This window comes from Anser cygnoides, chromosome Z (assembly GCF_040182565.1).
Source record: "Anser cygnoides isolate HZ-2024a breed goose chromosome Z, Taihu_goose_T2T_genome, whole genome shotgun sequence".
NCBI lineage: Eukaryota > Metazoa > Chordata > Aves > Anseriformes > Anatidae > Anser > Anser cygnoides.
In genome coordinates, this window is record NC_089912.1 from 81,025,782 (window position 1) to 81,047,955 (window position 22,174).

The 22,174-nt window shown below is 35.0% G+C and overlaps 1 protein-coding gene across 2 annotated transcripts in view; it reads right to left on the bottom strand.

The window, feature by feature from the left end:
- Nucleotides 1-505: 505 nt before the first annotated feature.
- The window catches only part of TNPO1 (transportin 1), a 58,609-nt gene continuing 36,940 nt past the window's right edge, over nt 506-22,174 (bottom strand). For both annotated transcript variants that reach the window (XM_066988582.1, XM_013192093.3), the window contains 14 exons: nt 20,709-20,861; nt 19,474-19,699; nt 16,706-16,877; nt 15,153-15,239; nt 14,293-14,400; nt 13,914-14,072; nt 13,735-13,822; nt 12,618-12,716; nt 12,323-12,418; nt 9,421-9,496; nt 8,538-8,637; nt 7,040-7,114; nt 4,218-4,360; nt 506-2,853 (listed from right to left, as the gene is read on the bottom strand). In XM_066988582.1, the coding sequence (XP_066844683.1) occupies nt 4,253-4,360; nt 7,040-7,114; nt 8,538-8,637; nt 9,421-9,496; nt 12,323-12,418; nt 12,618-12,716; nt 13,735-13,822; nt 13,914-14,072; nt 14,293-14,400; nt 15,153-15,239; nt 16,706-16,877; nt 19,474-19,699; nt 20,709-20,861 (1,547 nt within the window). In that variant the 3' untranslated portion in view covers nt 506-2,853; nt 4,218-4,252. The remainder of the gene's footprint in view (nt 2,854-4,217; nt 4,361-7,039; nt 7,115-8,537; nt 8,638-9,420; nt 9,497-12,322; nt 12,419-12,617; nt 12,717-13,734; nt 13,823-13,913; nt 14,073-14,292; nt 14,401-15,152; nt 15,240-16,705; nt 16,878-19,473; nt 19,700-20,708; nt 20,862-22,174) is intronic.

Consider the following 22,174-nt stretch of genomic DNA (forward strand, 5'->3'; position numbering starts at 1 on the left):
GAATTGTAACTGTTAATGTTGATTCACAACTTTTCTTACCTCACATTGTACCCTAAATGGCTTCTGCAAATTTCTGCACTATATTATGCATTAGGAATAGGGTTTATTTGCTTTAAAACACACGATGAGAGAACTTACTGGTACAAAAAGACTACTTTGTCAGTAATGTTTATGTCTGCCTTATTTTAATTACTTCGCTTGCTGTTCAGACCAATTAACATCTGTGTAAATACCTATTAAAATATGAACGTACAAAAGTGGCATCCTAAGCTAATCTGTGATGAGGTGGTGTGGTTTTATTTGGTTAAAGGGACTTTCTGAAATTTAAAAAGTCTAATTAAACTTGGATTCTAGCCATAATGCTATGTTTTATTTAGGTAGGTATTCTATGTTACAAATTTTTTTATGTAATTTCTCTGAAATTCTTACCTAATGCTTGAACACACTCGAAATTAAAGCAAGTTTGGGTCTAAAAAAATATCCTACCTTGCTAAATTTTAAAGTCTTTTTCGTCTTTTTCCAGATTAAGTGTTTTTAGTGACTAAACTATTTCTAATTTAGTTTGGTTATTAGTTCACAAGGAATTTGTATTTGCTACCAAAGCAATGTAATTTGAAAGCAAGTTATCACATGCAATTTTGACAAAATCATATAAATACTATGTACTAGCATTGCCGAGTGTACTTCATACAGTACATGTCCAAACTATTTTTCAGGCATAATCCATTTGAATTTGCAAACCCAAATTAAAAAAAGGGGGAGAGAGGGGGGAGTTGGGGACAACGTAAAATGTGCATGCTATCATGCATAAAAAAAAATCTTTGAACATCATTTATAAGTTCACACTCACACAGCTCAAACTTCAGTGCAATGGCTAAATCATCCAACACTCAAAGAACAGAACCATGCAAAGAAGAGCAAGTTCTCAAAAACGAACAAACAAAAGAAAAAAACAACAACAAAAAACTGTTATCCAGTATCCATTCTGCAATGCAAAGGTGAGAAACTAAATCTATAAAAAGGCTGTTATGGCTTAATTTTGTTTTGCGGATTAATTATGCAGCACTTGAAAAATGGAAAGGTGTGGCTTCACCTCTGGCCAGCAGAGTTAAAAATCTCTCCATTTTCCTTTATCATCATGGGATACTCTTTAGGCAATCTAAATTAATAAAGACTTGCCACTTTCAGATGGACACAAGATCAAGTGTACCAGTTAGGATTTCACATTCACAGTACATAAGAAAATACACATGGAAGGAAAAGTAAAGGGTTAACTTAACAAGGATTTATTCACAGGAATACATGTAAGTAGAGAAAAAAACACAACAGAAAAGCTAAACAAATGAAATGAAGAGGATCCAAACCAACTTTCACTCTGTAGCTTTAAACTTGCACCCTTGTGCATTTAACTACATCACAAAGGGCCACCAACATGCGCCGATACAGTGTAGATACCCTGCATTACATCCATTAACTTAAACATCTCTTTAAGATCATGCTTTGAACAAAAAGAAAGCATAGAAGGTAATATGTTGAGTGGGAATAAACACAAATATAGCAATCATGTCATCAACTTCTACAATTGTCTTTACGTGCCAACTAACATTTATGCAGCCTTTAACGGGTCTTACCATGTAACTCATTTTTAGAGATTCTGATAAAATCACTAGTATATAACCATGCAGAAAGCACATCACACTGACAGCACAGAGGCAAGTATTTTGCACAGCTATATCAGCTTTCCACATTGTGCAGGTTACACACAATACAATATCAATCTTATTCTTAACAGATCCTAAAAAGGTATTTCAAGGCCTAATTGTTAACTACAGTACTTTATATCTATATTCTTAATAAAAATAAAATCCACAGAATCTTAGAAAAGGAATTTTAAATGCAGGGCTATACTGAATTGGTAAACTGCAACACAAAACTGGCGCAACATAGGTAAATGTATACCAATTTCACTCTATGTGATGCAAGCATGCTACTTTCCCACTAATTTAAATTACTTCTGATCACTATGAGTCAGAACACATGCCTGAACCTTAAACTGCACGTTAAGAATAATGCCTTACTCTAGAAATTAAATCTAATGAAGTACAATAATCAAATCATATCCACTACTTTAAATTCTTTTTAACGTAAAAATTAAGATGTCAATCTCTCCTTTGAACTGTCCCTCCCCTTACCCCAAAAATGAAAGGAGTGACTCATTTGGCAGCTTGCAGGTTGCTTCATTTTGTCCAAGTTATCTTTTATTAATTTATGATGGGGTTTCTCTATCATACACTGCAAGTGCCTGTTCTAATACAGACACAAGCTGCATTTTAACTGTACTAACTTCATTTGTGTAGTTCTTCATTAACATGCAAATACCTAGGAATCCCATCAAGCAGGATGAAATAATGTAGAAAACCCTTACTTAAAAAAAAAAAAACATTAAAAAAGAAAGCCTTTTACTGTTTGTGACCCCCATTCTTAGGTTTCCTTTATTGTGCGCAAAATAGTTTTCCTCTTTACGTATCCCCATGGTTCAATTATATGGTTCTTATTTTGGTACAATTCCCCACAATATTCCAGAATGTGCTGTTTTATGAATAGATTCTTTTTTTTCTTCTTCACATCCAGTGCAGAGTTGTAATAGGAGACAGATTTCCACCCACAAAGGCTCCAGATGTTAAAACATTTCCCAACATCGACTTAATACAGTGACGGCAACACCTCCCTCCCGCCCCTCCCAGTAGGGTTGGGATTGTACTGTATTCCCTACTGGTTCACCCTTCCCCCCAGTAAAGGGTAACATTTTCCCTGGGTGCAGAGGCTCCCTCATAGTCTCCCAGACTGAAGGACCTATAAAAGAAAAGATAGAGGTATAGTTAAATCTTACTTTTAAACTGAAGTGACAGACCTGTGCATGAACAAAGAGCCTTTTTTTTTTCCCTTTTTTTTAAAGCAGTAGGTACCAACCTAAACTTAAAGAGAATTTGTGCATAGATTTTCCTTTTATAAGTCACAATGTTGAGAAAGATTATTAAACATATCTTTACTAATATAACAATTTCACTTTTATTTGGATTAAACAAGATAATCATACTGTCTCCTCAACACAAACTAAGAATAATTTAGCTTTTTTCCCACTTTGGATTCTTCTTCATTAGAAGAAAAAAAGTCTACGTCAAAACTAAAATGCCCTCATTGGTAAATACGTAAATTTTTGAAGCTGGTACGTTTTTAATCCATTTTTCAAATGAAACATGCAATTGAAACAGGAATTATTATGCCACTGACTCTGAAAAACACTAGGCTGACTTTTAAATAGTTGTTCATTCAACAGTAAAACAAAATTGCACAATTCTCACCAAAGTTTTAGTATAAAAGTTCTACAGCAAGTTATCAGATTTATATGATGTCTGATTGAATGAACTTAATCTGCCCTCTCTTCTTTTTTGTGCGGTATAATAAACTCTTGGCAATATCACACTACTTTATACATGTGTACTTTGCTTTAATACAGTGTTCACAAAGAGCATACAAAGCAGGGTGGTATAACTATAACTGTCGTAGAACGCAGTCATTGTTCTTTGATGAAGCTGAGTATTCTCTGAGACAGAACTCCCAACATTTCTGAATTGGTGCATAAAATGGAACATCGGAAAGACAAAACACATTAACCTCCCCGAAAAGTAAAGGTCTACAGACTATAGAGCTGCAGATAAGCATATCCTTAACTCAATGCAAAGACCATGTGTTATGTAGCCAGGAATGTACTGGACTTCTCATAGCTAACGTGTCTTGAACTTGCTTTCCTATCCGAGAGAAATATTCAGCTTAAACCACATCTGCTTTCTACTAATTCAAAAGATGCGCAGCGAGCCTTGTGTGTTTAGTACGATGCCTTGAGGATCACACTCATCACTTTATTACACCTGAACAGGCACTTTGTTACACCTACACCTCCAATCTTACATTGATACACTACTGTGCATATTGTACACTTACTCTCTTTCTCTCTGTAAAAAGTAAAGAGTAGAGTCAGAAAGTTTTTGCTACAGCTACACTACCAGCAGCATTTAGGTACACCATCACTGCCTTTTTCCCCCTTCTTACAGGAAGAAAAACCTTTAATCTAGTCAATTAATCACATTTCAAGTAATGCAAATATGGATGAAGTCTGCTATACAGCTCTATTTAGCAAGGAAGATTCGTATGCTTACCTCTAATTATGGGACTGCAGCTACAGTGCATGAGGTTAAACTCCGTAGTAAGCTGCAAGGCGCTCTTTTAAGGGAAGAGGAAACTGGTCAGAGAAACGCCTCCAATTCTCATCCCCAACTTGATTTTTAAATCCATGAAGAATCTACAAGTGATGGGGGGGAATTGAAAGTAAAAATAGTCACCAAACAACAGATACATGATTATTATTTACTAGTAATATATGCAATAGCCTACAATCTATTGAATTGTTCATCTGTCTATCTGAATTCTCCAATTTAAGTGTTAAACAAAGGAAATTAATAAGGCTTTCTTAAAAAGAAAACAAATTCAGTTGAGACGTACAGAATATAGCTACCCATAAAGACTGATATTAATATTTAACTATCAAGTAAGGTGACTTACAAAGTCTGTCAATTGACAAAATATTTAGTATTCTGAAATGACCTAACCCTAGGTTGTATGTTGTGATTACTGTACTCATATTTCATTTTTAAATGTGTGACGGGTTCTAGAAGAAAAGTTGAGCCAGTATCACAGATAGCACTTGACAGAATGAATGCCTGCCAATTTCTAGCACAATTGCAAATGCTTCCTATTAAAGCTGTGCTTTTTCCTCAGAACCTGTAGACAACTGCTACTAAAAATGAAGTTGTTAAAGTCTTTTGTGCATTAAAACAACATGGACCCACAGCAGTTAAAAATGAGCATAAGAATGAAAAAAGCTACTGGTTACAGTCTGGATCTTTCAATATAATAAATCAACTGAAAACTAAGTGGTACTATGAGAAAGGTCTCTGTATTTTTGATGTGAAAACAGCAGGTTAAAAAGCAAATGTAAGAAAAAGCAGGATGAAATGGCTCCTCCTCACAAGAAAAATTGCAGATAGAGTCTAAATGTTTCTGTTTTCCCTTTTTTTAAACTCAAGGATACTGAATTGCGGAACAGTTGGTCACACAAATATCCTCACAGAAAAAATGTTAAAGCTCATAGTGCTGAGCTCATCCCCAACAAAACATTCTCAAGGAAAGGTGCCCTTGAACAGGATGTTGCAATAATTACATCATAATTAATTTACTGCTTTTCACCAAGAAAGAGACCTTCCACAAACAGGCTCACATCTCTTTCCTAATCCAAGCAAGTCAGATCAGCCAGCTACCAAGGAGTGACGAAGAAAAAAAAACATCCAAGGATGTTCAGGTATGACACAAAAAGACTGTGTCTTGAGCATTGTCCAAATGCTTCTTAACTCCAGCAGGCTCAGTGCCGTGACCACTGCCCTGGGGAGCTTGTTCCAGTGCCCGACCGCTCACTGGGTGAAGAACCTTTTCTTGATATCCAACCTGAAAACCACACACTGTACAATCCACTAGCAGAAGACCTCAGGGGGCTACAGAAAAAGCTGGTTTTTCCCCATTGTTCCTAAAAGACGTAGTAATTTTTTCAGCTGGTAAAAGGACATACTCCAATGAGGAAGTCATCTGAAAATTTGTATGCCATCACTTCATGAAAACATGTCTCCTTTCTTGCATGAAGAAAGACAAAAGGATAACGCTGAAAAAATCAAGTATGTTCTTATGTAAAATGGCCAAGAACTGCTGCATCTAGTTTGGATGCATTAGATCCCACATGACTATCTTGGAAAGAATCCAGGACAATGAAGCTTAACTTACTGAAGTGAGTATTCAGTGCTGAAGGACCAGTGCAGAAACATGCACTGAAACTGCTTTGGACTATCATCACAGACAGACAGCATCCTGGACTTTTTTTAAGCTTTTAAGTATTTGTTGTTTCGTTCTACTGACACTAGAATACTTACAGCTATGCATTTCCTGAACCCGAACTTTCTTCAGAGGAGACCAGTTATCTAGTACAGTAAAGATTTCTGTCTTTGCTCCACAAGATAGGATTCAAAAACTCTAGTTTCTGTTCTGATATTGACACTTAGCATTACTTGAAGAGAGAGTGCCAATACTGACCCATGATCCTAATACATACTTAGAAATATGGTCTATTTTAGCTTTAAAATGAATATTGTAAACTTGTGAAACGTATCCTTCCTAAAAACAGAGATATCACTTTACAACATATGAAGAAAGGCTTATTACTGAACAGTAACAGCATATGTTCATGAATCTGAAATAGAAGGGGTTTTCTGTTGCTTTGTTTTTTAACCTAAGACACATAATAAATGTGTCTTTTTTCCCCTTCTTATTTTATAGAAGGCAGATAGTTCTTTTGCTTATATTCCTAAACAAAGCGTCTATAGAATTTATTCTTGGATATCACTGCACGTTAATTTCTTGAAGATTCGCTCATCCAAGAAGGCTTCAGCAGAAGGAAGATAAACATATCAGGATAGCACTATAATATTTTCCATTTGCAATCTTCTAGATACCTCTGAAAAAAAAGTTGTCTTTTTTCATGGCAAAAAAAAGTCTTGAACCAGACAGATCTCATTTTCTAGAATGGAGATGACACATATGTGGGTATAGATAATCCTGTTCTTCAAAATGCAGTCAAATCATAGTAGCGTGGCATTATGAAAACCTCTTTGAGGGTGATTATCCTTTCAACTAAAATCCCAAGTGAACTTCTCAGCACCACTATAAAAAAAATTATAATAGCCTGAATGCATATAAGAAAATATAGGTCAAAAAACCTCCAGATTGTTTTGACATTTTGTCTGAAACTTATGACTTTGCAAAGACGAATCCATGACCACAAACATAGGAAGTGACAACAGTGGAAATAGAAACAAGAAAGAAACAGAGGACCCAAAACAATCATAATTAGGATATACTATTATACTAGGAACATTACCTTACAGAACATGTCTCGGAGATCATCTTTTGGGCTAACCCACGATGCAACAGCATCACAAAAAAAAATAAAGTCCTATAAGATTAAACAATCACATAGGTTAGAAACCTCAATTTATAGGTCTGAAAACAATGCTTGATGTTCTTTCTATAAACTATGCAGGAGTCTTTGATCCTAACTCAAGAATTGATTTTGTTTTCATGTACTTATTTTCCAGTTAATTCAGGTAAATTATTCTACGCCTAAGTGTACAGAAGTAGAAATGTCTGACTATGAAAAGCTTTGTTTCATCAGGTTTTTGATTAAATAAAGCCACAGTAACAAACAACAACAACAAACACAATTGGCTAATCTGAATTCTTTCAGTTCACATACAAAGCTTAAGAATTGGTCATCTTAAAAAACAAGCAACAAACTCCAGATCACTCACAACTTTCACTCAAATCTTCAGTTGGAGAAAAGCTGTTCTATTTCTTTAAGCAGAACCAGAAGTTATTTCTGGGGGCACACAGAATGTTTACCATACATGTTCAAAACCAAGACACCTCATAATCCCCGCACATAGTTCATTTGCTGTCATGCATTACATCTCTTACTACTCTATTAAAACACCAGTCTTTAATCATTAATTCGACAATGCTCATGTTTTTGGATAGGAACCAAAGATAACAGCTACAGAGAAGAAGAGATAGGATAATGAGAAAAGTCCTTAATTTCCCCTGCAGTTGTTTGAAAGAACAAATGGACAGCAGAAGAGGGGAATAAGAACAGAATAAGGCATAAGTGAAATCAACTGAAAAATTCAAACCAAGACAGAGGCTCAATTCTTGTATTTCAAGGAGAAGGATTCCAGGCAGTGGAGAGGAAAATTCACTTTGAGTTTCCTCTCACAAAATATTACATTGGTATAGCTTTACTTTGGAGCTGTGGAGACTAAAAAGCAAGTCACTTCTATTCTTGGTATGTACCATTTATTTTAAAGAGCATCTTTTCTTGTCACATTGACTATTTATGAAATATAATCCAAGTTCCGACAATCTTCCCTACCCTAGTTTTAAGAATGAAGAGGTGTTTATTATTTTTATTTCTTTTTCTTTTTAACTGTCCAGATGGCATCTGAAAAATAGGTTTTAATGACTTGGATTTTATCTTATATTTTCATACAGATCCTCACCACAAAATACATGACAGAAATATTACAATAGTTATTTTTAATCAAAGTTCGTTATTTACAACTTCATTTTAGACAAAAGATTAATTTAACACCTCTGCTCTTCAACTCCTTTTCACAGATGATAATTACTGAAGAAATCCTGAAGTATTATCAGTGCTTATCACTGCAATGTAAACATTTTGGCCTCCATGACTTCAAAGTAAAGCTGCATCATGATCTGCAGTGAATCAACATCAAAACTTTTTAATATTCCATATTTAGCTTTCACTAAATTTCACGAGTAAAAAAAACAACAACTAATAAAGATCTATTCATGCATCTTACTTGGACTACTCCACTGGGGTTGACTGAGATCATGGTACATATCCCACGGAATGCTGAATCCTTTTCCTCATTGTCTCTTATGTTTCGCAGAGAGGTGCACCTAGTAAGTTGGAGAGCAAATCTTAGCTAATTTTATTTCTACTTCATTCAGTCAAGTCAGAACTAGGTGACAGTATTTGATGGAATAAGTCACACTGATAAAAATTACCTACAACACTGTTTTGAACAGTTAGAAAAACAGTTGTTTACTAGCATATTCCCATTATGCATCATTTCCAGAATTTTCTTCTACTGTTTCACTATATACAAAGTGTGACCTGTATTCCATTAAATACAAAAGGAACATATAACTGAAATATTTATAGGAACTATCATTATTAGAAGCAGAACATATAATACCATCACAGTATGAATTATGTCAGATACCACTTACAGAACAGTTATTTAACTTTTACAGCAGCAAGCAAGCTATTTTATACATAACAAGTCTATAAACATATATTCCTTACAGCATTTCAAGCCTCAGACTGATTTTTTTTTTTAAAGTAAAGTAATGCACAGTTTAAATTTTACAGTATTTGCATGCATTGTATTATCATTCTGGTGGATTTTAAAATGCTCTTTCATAGTCAAGCTTTAACACAGCAAGCATGTGACAATCTTATCCCATGCATAAATTAGTCGTTAGCCACAACATAAAAAATACATGACGGTGCTACTAAAAACTCACAAACCTGATAGGACAAGATTAGTCACATGGTTGGCAATGATTAAGGATTGAGATTTTGTAACCAACTGAAAATATATCTAAAAGTGAGATAGAAAGAAGAAAGAAAGAGAGTGAAGAAAAATGAATTAAAAAAAAAGATTGAATAATACACACCAGGGTCTTATAAACTGCTGTAGCATGGGGGCCACCTCTTGAGGACAAACGTAACCAAGACGACCAATTGTTATTGCTAAGGTAACGCAATCACGGTTATACACCACCAAACGCCAACCAAGACATGAGCAAATGAGGGGGGAGGAGAAAAAATAAAGAAAAAACAACAAATAACTCAGAAACAGAAACCAACAGAATCTGTGTATGATAATAAACATAAGATTTCACCAGTGCTGTTTATTACCACCCCCTAAATAAGAGGCAGCAACATATATGGTATACTCTCCAGGGTAAAAGAAAAATTAAAGAAGTAAATGAGAGAACACCAAAAACACAATTTAAAATCCAAAGGCTTTCTGATGTAAATAATCATTCTGCCCTCTTCCAAGTTCTCTCATATGTTAAATTTACCTACCATGCACTTGAGTTTTTAATCAAACGTGCTATTAAAAATTCCCGTAATCAAAACGAATTAACCATTTTCAGTTTTAGTATTAAGTACTCTTAACATTTATTTTTTCAATATTTAGAATTCAAGATTTTAATACATCTGTGAGTAACGATGCATTTAGAAGTAAGGTTACATTAAATATACTGTTGTCTACCTATAAACACTAAATAGGTGATACAGTTCTTAAAGAGTACCAAATATTTGTTTTCTTCATAATCTTGTAGGGAATTTAAAGTGATTGCTAAGTCACAGCAACTAACTGCACAAAGTTAATTCTTTAATCCCAATTTCTCTTTTTCACAACAGGCTTCCTCATAAAAGTCGTATAAGAATCTGATTTACGTTACAAAGGCATAGGGACACATGAAAATCAAAATTGCTTCTTGAGATGATTTGGTGGTTTGGTCCTTTTTTGAGGGACAGACTGAATAAAATATCATTATGCAAATGTGTTTTAGTGGTGTTTGCTCAGCTTACAAAAGATTAATCTTTAGAAAAAGAAGAGGGTGGGGAATAATGTATCAGGATTACTTGAAGCAAAATACATGAATAATACTAAAATCCAGCAGATTTATATGAAGCAGAGAAAGGAAACCTATGTTCAAGGGACATACTATGCAACACTCTAATTAAACAGGCATTTGTGAACAGTTTCATGAAACATGCAATAAAGCAGATGATGCTTTCTCCAATAAAAGTTTGGTGTAGGATATAGTAGTAGTTTGAAATGTACTCATTCCATGAAAGCTGCAGCTCACTTGTAATGTACTATTTTTCCCTGATATTACTCAATTTCAGCATACAAAGTCTACAATTTTCAGGAGATCTAACTTACTAAATTTTATTTGAACTACTTGTTTCAAATGAAAATATAAGTTTTACCCCTAGGTTCTCACAGCTACAGTCTGTACAAGAAATAGCAATTTCTGACAAAACTCAAGTTTTTCCACGTGTACTCATTTTCAATGCTGCTACTTTTACTTAATGTAGTCATACATTTCTATAGAAATGTTGTCATAGATCATTACACAGCAACTTAACACAGAAAACAGTAATATTTTTGCACATACCAGTGGCATGCAGCACAATATCCCACAACAAACTTATAATAAGTACACCACACTCAACATTTATTTGCAGTTACGCATCCACATTTAAAGTAACTATTAAGGGAATAAAAAAATGTCAGTGTTTGGATGCTTCCAAAAATTCTATAAGAGTGACAGAAGCAAAAATTTAAGTATTGGATGCCTATCAGTTACAGGTATTACACATCCATCAGTGCAAAGAAAGGGGGGCCAGGGGTTGGGTGAGAAGGAATTTATACTGCTATATTATTCCATGGTCTATTTCAAAACAAGTAGGTATTTGCTCGAAAATTATTTCAAAAAACATTATCTATAATATGCTAGACAACTAGGTAGTTTTCTTTTATGTTCACCTTCCATACTAAATTAGGGTTGGTGGGAGGGAGGTAAACTGCAGTTTTTACGTTTAGAGAATACTGAAGGAAAATACATTGAGAATCTCTCTCCAATTTACCTCATGCTTCACATCAAATGAATTTGCATCATTTTCAATCGTGTCATGTTATAATGTCTAAACTTTCATTTTCTTACAGGATAATTAGTTTTCAAACATGAAAAAAATGAAAAGATTCTCAATTAGTAAATGAGAAACCTATCAAATTGTTAACAAATTTCTGCTGAAGTATGGAAGGTGCTTTTCATACCAGAACGTGCCCTCTATAAATGCAAAAGAAACAAGCCTCAGAAATTCTTGTTTAGTTTGGTGACTCTTCCCAATTTGGAAGGCAAAGCTGTTGGCCAGAACACACATGCCAATTTTAGATTTTTTTTTTTTTTTTTTTTAAATTGTGACCAGGTATTAGAAATTGTACAAGATTTCTTTTACGTTTGTGGTAAAAGTGCCATCACAGATCTAGATCTTTGTGATATCACAATTCAATAAAAGTACTTTTAAAAAAAGCACTTCTTTTTTTGAAAATTCAAGAAAATCTTTATGCGTTATATATATGCCAATTATATTTGTTTCAAACACTAGAGATATATATGCATGTCCTTATACATATGTACTGTGTGCATATATTTAAATCAGGGTAAAGTCTTTATAGTGTCACCTATTAAATATGACAAATACAGGCAGTAAATAAAATTGGAAGAATATGTCAAAATCAAACAGATGACAAATAAATATAGTAACTCTTATAGAGGTGAACTTTCCAGAATCTAGATATATGATAGATGGTTTGCTGCAAGGCTGAGACTTGTAAGAGCTTCTGCAAAATAGAGTTGCTTTTGTTTATAAAAGCCAAATACATAGCAATATAATCAGTTCTGGTGTGTTTCCTCTATACAATTTTTATAACTAGAAAAACCCAAAACCAAAAGTGTAATTCCCTTCACCACAAATGGTTGAGTTTCTGGGTACCTGTGTTCTCTAACAACGTCTTTGGTGTGTTGGGTCTGTTAATTATTTCTACAAGCTGGTGCAACACCATTGGAATATAAGGCTGCATCTCTATACCTGAAATAGTCAAATACAAACATTCAGAAGAAAATGACCATTAATATATAATCTATATAGATTTTATACATTGAATTTACAATCGAGGACAAGGTTTCCAAAATAAATTTTAACATGAAAGTATCATTAAAAATAAACAAAACCAAAACACGCAAACAATGCTAAATATGCAAAGATTCAAACTAAAAAAAAATCTTACCCATCTGGATGGAGATTTCCCCAATTGCCCAGGTGGCATTGTTACACACAGAAATGAATTCAGGGTTTAGGTTGGTTCCCAAGATGGGCATGAAATCAGCTAGAAAGAACAACATTTTTAAAGAAATCTCATCACACAACACAATCATCTTGTCCCAGAACCATAATACTGCAGAAAAATAACATTAAAAAATAAAATAAAATAATATGAGCCTACTCAAATAAGTGTTATGCATGAATTAATAAGAGCTGTATTTCTGCTATATATTGGATTAACATGGATTTTGGAACCTAAGTAGATCCATGTAAATCTTTTCAAACTATGATTCTAAAATGCTTCTAATAGGCTTTACGTTTTATGCAACTCTATAAAACCTTTTTCTTCCCTTCCTTTAGCTGGGTAAGAGAACAGAAGACAAAAACAACCCAACAAGTACTTGTAGTTTAATAACATTGTTGAACAGCCCTTGAATCTCTTGGATAGCTATGCATACAGCTGTGCCAACAAAAAAATGCTTAGAAGTCAATCACATCTATTGTTATAACATCTGCCAATTAAAAATTACATTCCAAGCCTATCAAAACATACATTTGTCAATATAAGTGTATCTCAAGAGCATCTGAGAGATGAGACAATAATTACTGTGTATGTAAGTATGTAACTGATGCTATGTTCCTACTGAAATTTAAAAACAGAACAAAAAATACCCAATCCAAACTCTACCGTTTAGCTACATTTTCCCATTTCTATGCCTATAATTCTAATCTAACTACAGATTCTAATAAAAAATATGAAAGCTACTAATTCAGTGATTTATCAAATACATCAATTGTTCTAATTAAAGTTTATCTATTTTTCTGTATTCTTGACGAACAAGCAGCTTTTACATTACAAAAAAATCAAGCACCAAAATGAACTTCTACCCTGTCTACAAAAGAACACATCTTTTAAACACAGTTTGAAGGAGAAAAGACTACAGCCCCTTGCTGATTAAAAGAAAATGAAAACTTACAACACCATAACAAGGCAAGCCACAAAAAAAGGAACTTAATAACAGATAAATGAGTTTCTTATCAGTTTGTAAACAAGCTAACTTTAATATGCAAAAGAAACATACCGATGCAAGGCTTAACATGCTGAAAACATGCCTTTGTCAGATCACCTAACAATGCAAAAGAACTCTGCCGTACCTCAGGCATTTTATCCTAAAGAGGAAAAGAAAAAAGATATTAATTCTAGAAGTGGTTTTGATTCTCTTAAAGAAAATCCTTAGATTAAATAGGTTTCTCATCTCACCTGCATGCATTGGTACATTAGTGTCAGGATATTGCTGCGGGCCACTAGCTGTTCAATGTTGCCTCCCAGTCCTTCAGCTAAACCACTAAGTAAATCAAGAGCCACAATCATGAAGTCTTTATCTGGAGCCTCATATTGGTCTGGTTGAGCATTGTGCAACTGCCACAAATAAACATGCATTTTCAGAATGAGTATTACATTTTCTCAAGGGTATGCATAAAAATAACAGTTAGGTTTATTTAGACATTAATGACTGCAGCTTCATTTAGACATTCTAAGGTTAAACTACAGATTTCCCTGCCAACCCAGAACTTCACATAGTTCGTACATTGTTTTAATGAGATATTCTGAAAACATTGGAATAGCAACAGAAAAATACCATGGCTTGTGCAAGGGTCTTCTGCACCAAATTTACACAACGCTGGTACACAGGTTCACAGTATGGAAGAAAGCCAGATTGCAAGGCAGTAGCAACTGACGACAGGCACTGGAATTACAAAAAAGGGAAAGAAGTTACAAACTTTCCTCACCTCCCCCAAGAGTCTTTTACCTGGGAGAGGTAAATTAAAACATTAGTATTTAAAGCATATCCAATGCAACTGATTAAGTAAACACAACCTAGAAATGCAGTACCAATTAGTTGAACCAAGGCAACTGTCAGCTAATTGCTGCTCTGTCAAACATGCCAACGGACAAAATTTCTCAGAAGCAGTATCTTCCTTCTTGGTAATTTTTAAGTGCATACGAAGACACATAGCACTTACACTAAGCTTCAATATCTTGATCGTGTACAAGCCTTAACACTACTTAACATTATTTCATTTTCTATAAGTGTTTTCCTGCTTCACACCTGGAAAGTAGAGTGAACAGACAACATGGTTTGGTTTATACCTTCAGGTTGTCTAAAAGTAGTTTTAATGGAGGTATGAAAGGAAAGTGAGAAGACAAAAATAAAAAAGGGGTAGAACTTTAAAAACAAGAAAAAAGAATCCCAAAGAAAACACTCAAGAATGGCAGAAAATAATCTAAGATTTCTACTAAATATAATGACATTTCGTCAATCATAAGATTTTCTTTAATACAATCAGAATATTTTATCCGTAACAGAAAATTCCTGATGCCATCAGATTTTGCAGTCACACTTCCTAGTAGGAGCTTCTTAGTAGGAGCTTCTTTAGAAACTAAAAAAATTTCTTCATAGAAGTAGTTGATAGATGATATTCAAATTTTAACATTTACCTCTAATAAAGGGAAGAGATCTTTATCTTCATCCTTCAACATGTTCCACTTCTGGATTAATGGAGGCATAAGCATCTGAATATATTCCTGTTCAGGATGAAAATGCATCAGCTGCTGAAGCAGTTCATTGCATACTAATTTATTTCAAGGCCAGAAAAGTGATATATCAAGATCCACTTTATTTTTTTCAGCAGAAAAAAAAAGATTTGCTGTAAACCATGCTTTGTTGTAACATGTAGCAGTAGTTTAATATTAGAGTTTATAATCTATGTTTTAAGATCATTTCAGTGAAGCATGCACCTTTGCAAAGTGAATCTTTTCCTTCAGGGCTGTTTTCAACATAGCAACTGTCAATAGCTTCCTAGGTTGTTACACATCTATATGATTACCACAGAACCTATGAAATACTTTATTTATTTTTTAAACCAGCAGTGCAGTCTGCCACCTGCTTTTCTCAACCAATTGCCATTGCCCTCATGTTACAAACCCCATCACCCTATATACCTCAAACTTCTTCCTCACGCAACTAACCATCTATGAATAAAGCCTTTTTTTTTTAATCTATCCAGAAGGACAAACTTGCCCATTCTGTAACGAGCTGCTGCATCTTCACTGCCACTACTCAGTCATAAGGACGTTGAGCAAGGCATCCCTGTTAGTGATGCTGCTCCCAGAAGGTATCTAAAGAGCCAGCTAATGCTGTGTGCAAAACTGCAATATTCTAAGCGACTGAAGAAAGTGCCACCATCACCAGGAGTTCCCATTTAGCTTCCTCTAGGTGCTGTCAAATGTCAAATTGGCCAAGACCAGAGGGAGACTAAAAAAGAGGTCCTTTGAGGGTATGGGGTTTTGGATTGTAAGTAAAATGCAATTGCAAGAACCCAAGTTGATTTATTCTACTATGTCTATGTCATGTGAAGCACTATAGAGAAAAAAATTTAAATATGCTTAAGAAGATGCATACAACATGTGAAATATGCACATTCTATTAACAAAGGTACACTAACGCCCCCCCCCCCCCCCCCAATATTTGCCTTTGCATTATCTGTGCTTTGGCTAAAGAATTTGGTGTTTTTATATATAAATTGCATATCTGTTCTACTCTCAAGGAACTTCTAGTGGCAATATGCTCCACTATATAGGAAAAAGATGACACACACAGCAGCTTAGCTAAACTGAAAATAGTTACAAAAAAAAGATTGGTCAGCAGAAATTAGCACACATTCCACCAATTCCTCTGAAGTTCCACTTAATATTTACATTGACATGCATATCTCCCCTGAGCTGAAGAATTCTGAGAATGAAGTACGAAGTCATGACAAGAAGCACATTTCAGAAGCCAATACACAGAACCTTTTATTCAAAATCGTGAGTACTTGCGTTGTGGTCAAATTACACGCACTCTATGTACTCTACATGTAAATATTCAGTATCATTGAAACCTACACAGAAAATTTAGCGTTTCGTTTTCGTAACATGTAAAGCATACTACAAAAAACATTGAACCAACATTTTTTCAGTAAGCGTGTTTATGGAACATAAGGTATACTCACCGGTTTATTTAGATGATGTCCTACAGAATCCGCTAGAGTTCCAATAGCGTCATAAAGAATGAGCAGGTTTTTGTGCTGGTATTTACTAAATGCGAAGACCAAAGTGTCAAGTATATACGCAAGATAAGGAACAAGCTCTGTACAAGCCTCCTCTTCTAGAGTAGCAAAGGCACTGAGAGAGAAAACAAACCAAGAAAGCATACAGGTCAGCCAGTACCTCTGAAAAACAAAAACCACCCACAAAAACAATTCAAAGCACTTCACACTAGCCATTTCTTTTTAAACACAAAATTTTTTGTCCTCAAATTCATCTCAGGTCTATTTTCAAAATTGTATTACTGAGGTAACCTTAATCTATTTTGATTGAACACATAAGGGTTCAGGTCTTGCACTGTGATGAATAAAATTCAAAAATATTCATTTAAAAACTGTTACATATACACAGGAAGCCCCTTCTGCTCCCCCCCCCCCCCCCAAGCATTACTGTATAGAAGTTACTATGTATTAACTGAAATCGTAGAAACCATAAAATTGTTTATTTCAGCTAAAACCAGCTCACTATATTTAATACATGCTGTAGCTGCACCTAGAAGCCCCAGTGCTGTTGTACCAGTACAACGCCAACACCAGCCTGTACCTGCATCAGTTCACTCACTGCACAGAAAAATGGGTACAGAAAGACAAAGAAAACAAAAGCAAACAAGGGATGAATGACTTTAGCCACCCTTGCTCAAATCACACATCACGGCATCATTGAACCTTCTCAGCTCCAATTGTCAAGTGTGTGTGAACAACAGCATTAAAAAAAGCAGGACATGCTGCTTCAAGAAAACAATAAAAGGGAAAAAAAGATACTGGCCTAGCTTGTGCCAACAAGATTATTAGCAGCCTGCCCCAGATCTTAAAAAAAGGCATGCATCACCTTATGAAGTGAACAATTCCCTACTGGCCTGTTGCCAAATACAGAAATGCCTTTTCTTAACACAATACAACTGTGAACTGTTTAAGTGGCTAGTGTCATTACTTTTAAAATAATTTATTATATTATTTTGAAGTATTCTTTCAGAAAGGCATAGAATGTGAGCAGGAAAATGTGTTTCAATGAAATCTTTTTGGGCACCCCCAACTATAGGAGCAGTTTCTCAATATCACAGCAGTGGAAACTAGACAGCTGCAATGATGTGTAAGTTAGTGATGAAAAGACACAGTATCCTGTGAGCAATTTGAAATATAGTAGACAATGATCTGTGCAGCTCTCCACTGCATGAATGCAGTTTTTAGCTCCTCTCCAAGAAAAATCATTGTATCACTATTTTTAAAGCTACTAAGTACATTTTGACCTGTAACAACTCTACATTTTCCTTAAAGTGGAATGTCCCAGACTATTTATTTATTTTAACTGCAACAATATTTTTCATGAGTCATTGCTGTAGAGAGAGCATTTCAAAGTATGCTACAAATAATTAGGTGTTCCATTATTTTTTTAATATTTCCATTTTATCTCTACCAACAGTAGAGACACTTTTCTCTTTTAATAGTTTCCACAACCTATTGCGCATACTCCATAAGCACTCCATGAGGGTATTCCAACAATCGCAACACAGCTATGTTTAAGCATATCTCAGCCATGTTTTGGACAAGGATAGCATGGTTAGAAATGTGTAGTTGGTTTTGCTGGTTTTGATTATTGTTTTAAATAGAATTTTTATGCAAGTAATTCCTTGGATCTGCAAATTTGTGAAGTGAGTACTCAGATCACCATGCTCCTGTTCATTCTGGAAGTAACAGAAAGCTATCACTAAGAAAAGACAGGCAAACATAAGCAGAAGTTAAAGCTGAAGAAATTTGCTAGCCAATTGTTTGAAAAAGTTTAGAGACAAAAATGATACAGTGATTAAATATGCAAAACTTACACAGTAAGTGTAATTTAATTTCATTAAATTACTTGATTCTGATCTTAGGCAAGAACACATCTGCCCCTTTAGTGCAAAGCTTAGCACAAGAACTCTGACCTCTGCCTTGAGACACTATTGAAATTTGAAAAATAACAATTATTTCAAGCATTATGTGTGCAATCAGACGCAGATCTAATTCTGCTTTATGAAGAAACCTTCTTGACAGTCTGCTATGTAAATTCCTGCCCCACACAAACTGACAAGTAAAGCTTTATTTGTTGAGCTTCCTGCAAAAGAGGTATACCTATTCCCATTCCATTAACATTCCATTCATGGAGACATTAATTTTGTTTTGTTCTTAAAATATCAGCAGACAAGTGGGAAAGGGGAATCTTGTCTCCCAGGATTTCCTTGCAAGAGAAAAAGGAATATCCATTGCAATAATAATGATAACCCAAATGTTTTGGTAATACTGGGCTAAGTATAAACATTACGATAGGATAGTTTTCTATTTTCATCAGTATTGACCTTATTCATAAGCATATAAAAGCCTGTCAACGAAACTCCAAATGTTGAAATTAAACAGGTGTCACAAAGATGGTTTCTTTTACTGCAAAGTATTAATTAGTTTGATGATTCATATACTCTGATGTCAAACTGGACAAAAGAAATACAAATTAACTTTTAAAATCTTATTAGAACTGTGAGTAATTTGTGTTGTTCCACACAAAGCTGCACCTACTCCAGTGTGAAAGAAATAAAAACAACATCAAGTGCTAAAAATGGAGTCACGCATTCATCAATAAAAGCAAAATAACTTCCAATGAAAAAGTAGTGTCATGGACAGTGCTTTTTGGTTAAGCTTTGGCTCACCTGCAGGCAGCTTCTTGTACTCTCTTGTTGCTGTCCAGGATACGCTTTAGCAACTCAGTCATTAATGGCTTCAAGTATGTGTCTGGGGGTTGACTAACTACCCAGTGTGCATAGCGACTAAGAGTCCAGCATGTAATGGAACGCACAAGAGCCTTTTTGTCAGAGAGGCACTGAATAAGGTGAGGGATCAGCTCAGGAAGATACGGAATCATACCCTGCATGCAGCCTGCAAGGAAAAAAATATAGCTATTGCAGTACCAGAATTAACAAAGAATCCCATTTCCTAAAAGGGACATATTTTCATTCTCTATCACATAATAATACATTTTCATATACAAAGCAAGTCTACTAAATTTATGTTAAGTCCCAGAAAGAAACATTACCATGAACAATTAAACCTCCCCAGTGAAATTTTTATTTAAATGCACTTCTATTTCAGTGCTTCCCCAATCTCCAGTCCCAATCTCCAATCTGCTTTGTTAGACAGAGTAAAGAAGGAACACCCAAATAAAGTGGGTTTATGAGGCTTCAAGGTCCTAAATCAGTCTGCTGACAGGGACGAAAGCAACAAGTTGTGAAGGATTTGGCCTTGATAACAGATAAGTATTTCCTTAAAAAGGATTACTTCAGAAATTTGTTTTTCTTCATGTTTTCTTCTAATATCACACAAACACTGACCAGCAACAAAAGCTGATCTTTCAAGTCAGCAAGGGCAGTAATTTACTGAGGTTTACCAGAGGTACTAACTTTTACTTTGCTTGACTTGAAATCAAAATCAACAAAAAAGTTCCTTAGCAACAAAAAAATTATATTTACTAGGCACTGTGGGGAAAAAAAAAAAAAATCAGGCAGACATGGACCCAAAAGTACTCCTTCCATCTGCAAAAAGGACAGAGAAGCTGGAAGTCTGGACAAAAGGCTAAGCCTTTAAGTACAAAGAAATATAAGTTATTATATTTAAACCAGAGAACCATCCACAAAAAGTAGCTCAAAGAGAGTTAAAGAAGGAATAAAAGAAATAATCTAAGTAATTCAGCCTCCCAAACGTGCATTAATTTGAAAATGAAAACTTAAATAACTACAGTCACCAAATAATGTAGAAAGTAATCAATGAAACCAGAGATCAGTGGAAGACACAGACTTGTTTGCACAAGTAAATGTACCTAGAAGTAATCACAGAGTTGCTTTAGAATCAGTCAAAAGTTTGGCAAGCTGATATGCACCATTTGCCTTACCTTCAGCAATTGCTCCAAGAACAAGGATACCAGACTCTTTAACTACCCATTCAGGATGGAAGAGCAATTCCTTCAAAAGAGGCAAGATGTGTGGCAGAAGTTCATCACGGAATACATTGGCCAGGACATCTAGAGCAGCAGCAGAACATTTCCCTGAAGGCAATTAATAGCGTTAATCCCAGTTGCAGTTAGGCAGTATAATCCTCATTTTAACTTTCAGCTGCCAGTGGAGTTTCAGGGCATTAAAAAGGATACTTCTATTTTGTTCTAGTCACTGATCCACTTTGCTCTGGTGTAAAGGTACAGCTCCTAGAAATCTAGTTTTGAAGCTCTTAAATACCAACTAAAAATATATGCTCTGCATATATTAACCCACTGACAGGAACCACATCATTCTATTGCAACGCTCTATACACTATGTAATTTCAGGATGGCATAACACCAAGGAAGAGAAAAGGTCTGTGACATGAATGTAACATACTTGAGAAACTAAGGAGAAATGGCCTAAAAACAAACAAAAATCAGTATTTGATTCAAAAGAGTTCAGCCATGATTCATGTCTCAAAGAAAAATCATGTCTACAGACAAAGGAATCTGCAGGCCCGTGCTCTGAATGTATACCACACTCCTATTTTTTGATGCACTAAACAGGAACAACTTGAAATTAGTTTGAAACTTTTTAACCCTACATTTGTAGAAATAAAAGCTCATAAAAGAAAAATCAGAAACACCTTCAAAGCACAATTCAGAAACCCTTACTCTAGTTTTCTGATGTAGTGTCACCATGCCTAGAAAAATAACACTAGGGTTGTTTTATAAAGAATGTGTGTATTACAGAATTTATGCTGTACTGTTTTGCTTATTACGATCTCAGTTCCTTCTTAATCTGTCAGAAAGCTCGTAACTGGAATATACTAGACAGGTATCAGTCAAAACATACATAGCATATCTAACATGTAAAAATCCTAACCTAGACCTAAACGGCTAGTGGGCCCAGATAGAATACAGGTATGTTTCAGCTGCGAGGCAGCAGCTACTGGAACAGATAAAACTTTCTGCTCTGCTCCTAGATGAGGTCCAAAACATTAGCATGAAACAAAGAAGAGCCTTCAGCTTACAGAAGATCTCAACTGAAAATCAATACTAAACAGCACAAACTCCCAAAGATGAGCACCTGCACCTATCAGCTAAGACTGTTTCAGCTTTGTACTAGAGAAAAAAGGATTGCTCCCATGATTAGTTAACAGGTATCATTAGTAAGCAATACTGCTAATAGCCAGGTTGCACTGATGATTCCTCTGTCTGAATTCAAAGTCAAATATAGAACACTGATAAGGAATAGGGGACACAATTCTGAACTTTAGATAACCCAAATTCTCTCAAAGTCCAGATGACACATGTCAGTACACATTTGCCCAGCTGTTCTGCTCTTCCTCTTTTACGCCACCACTCCTGGTCAGCTTTAG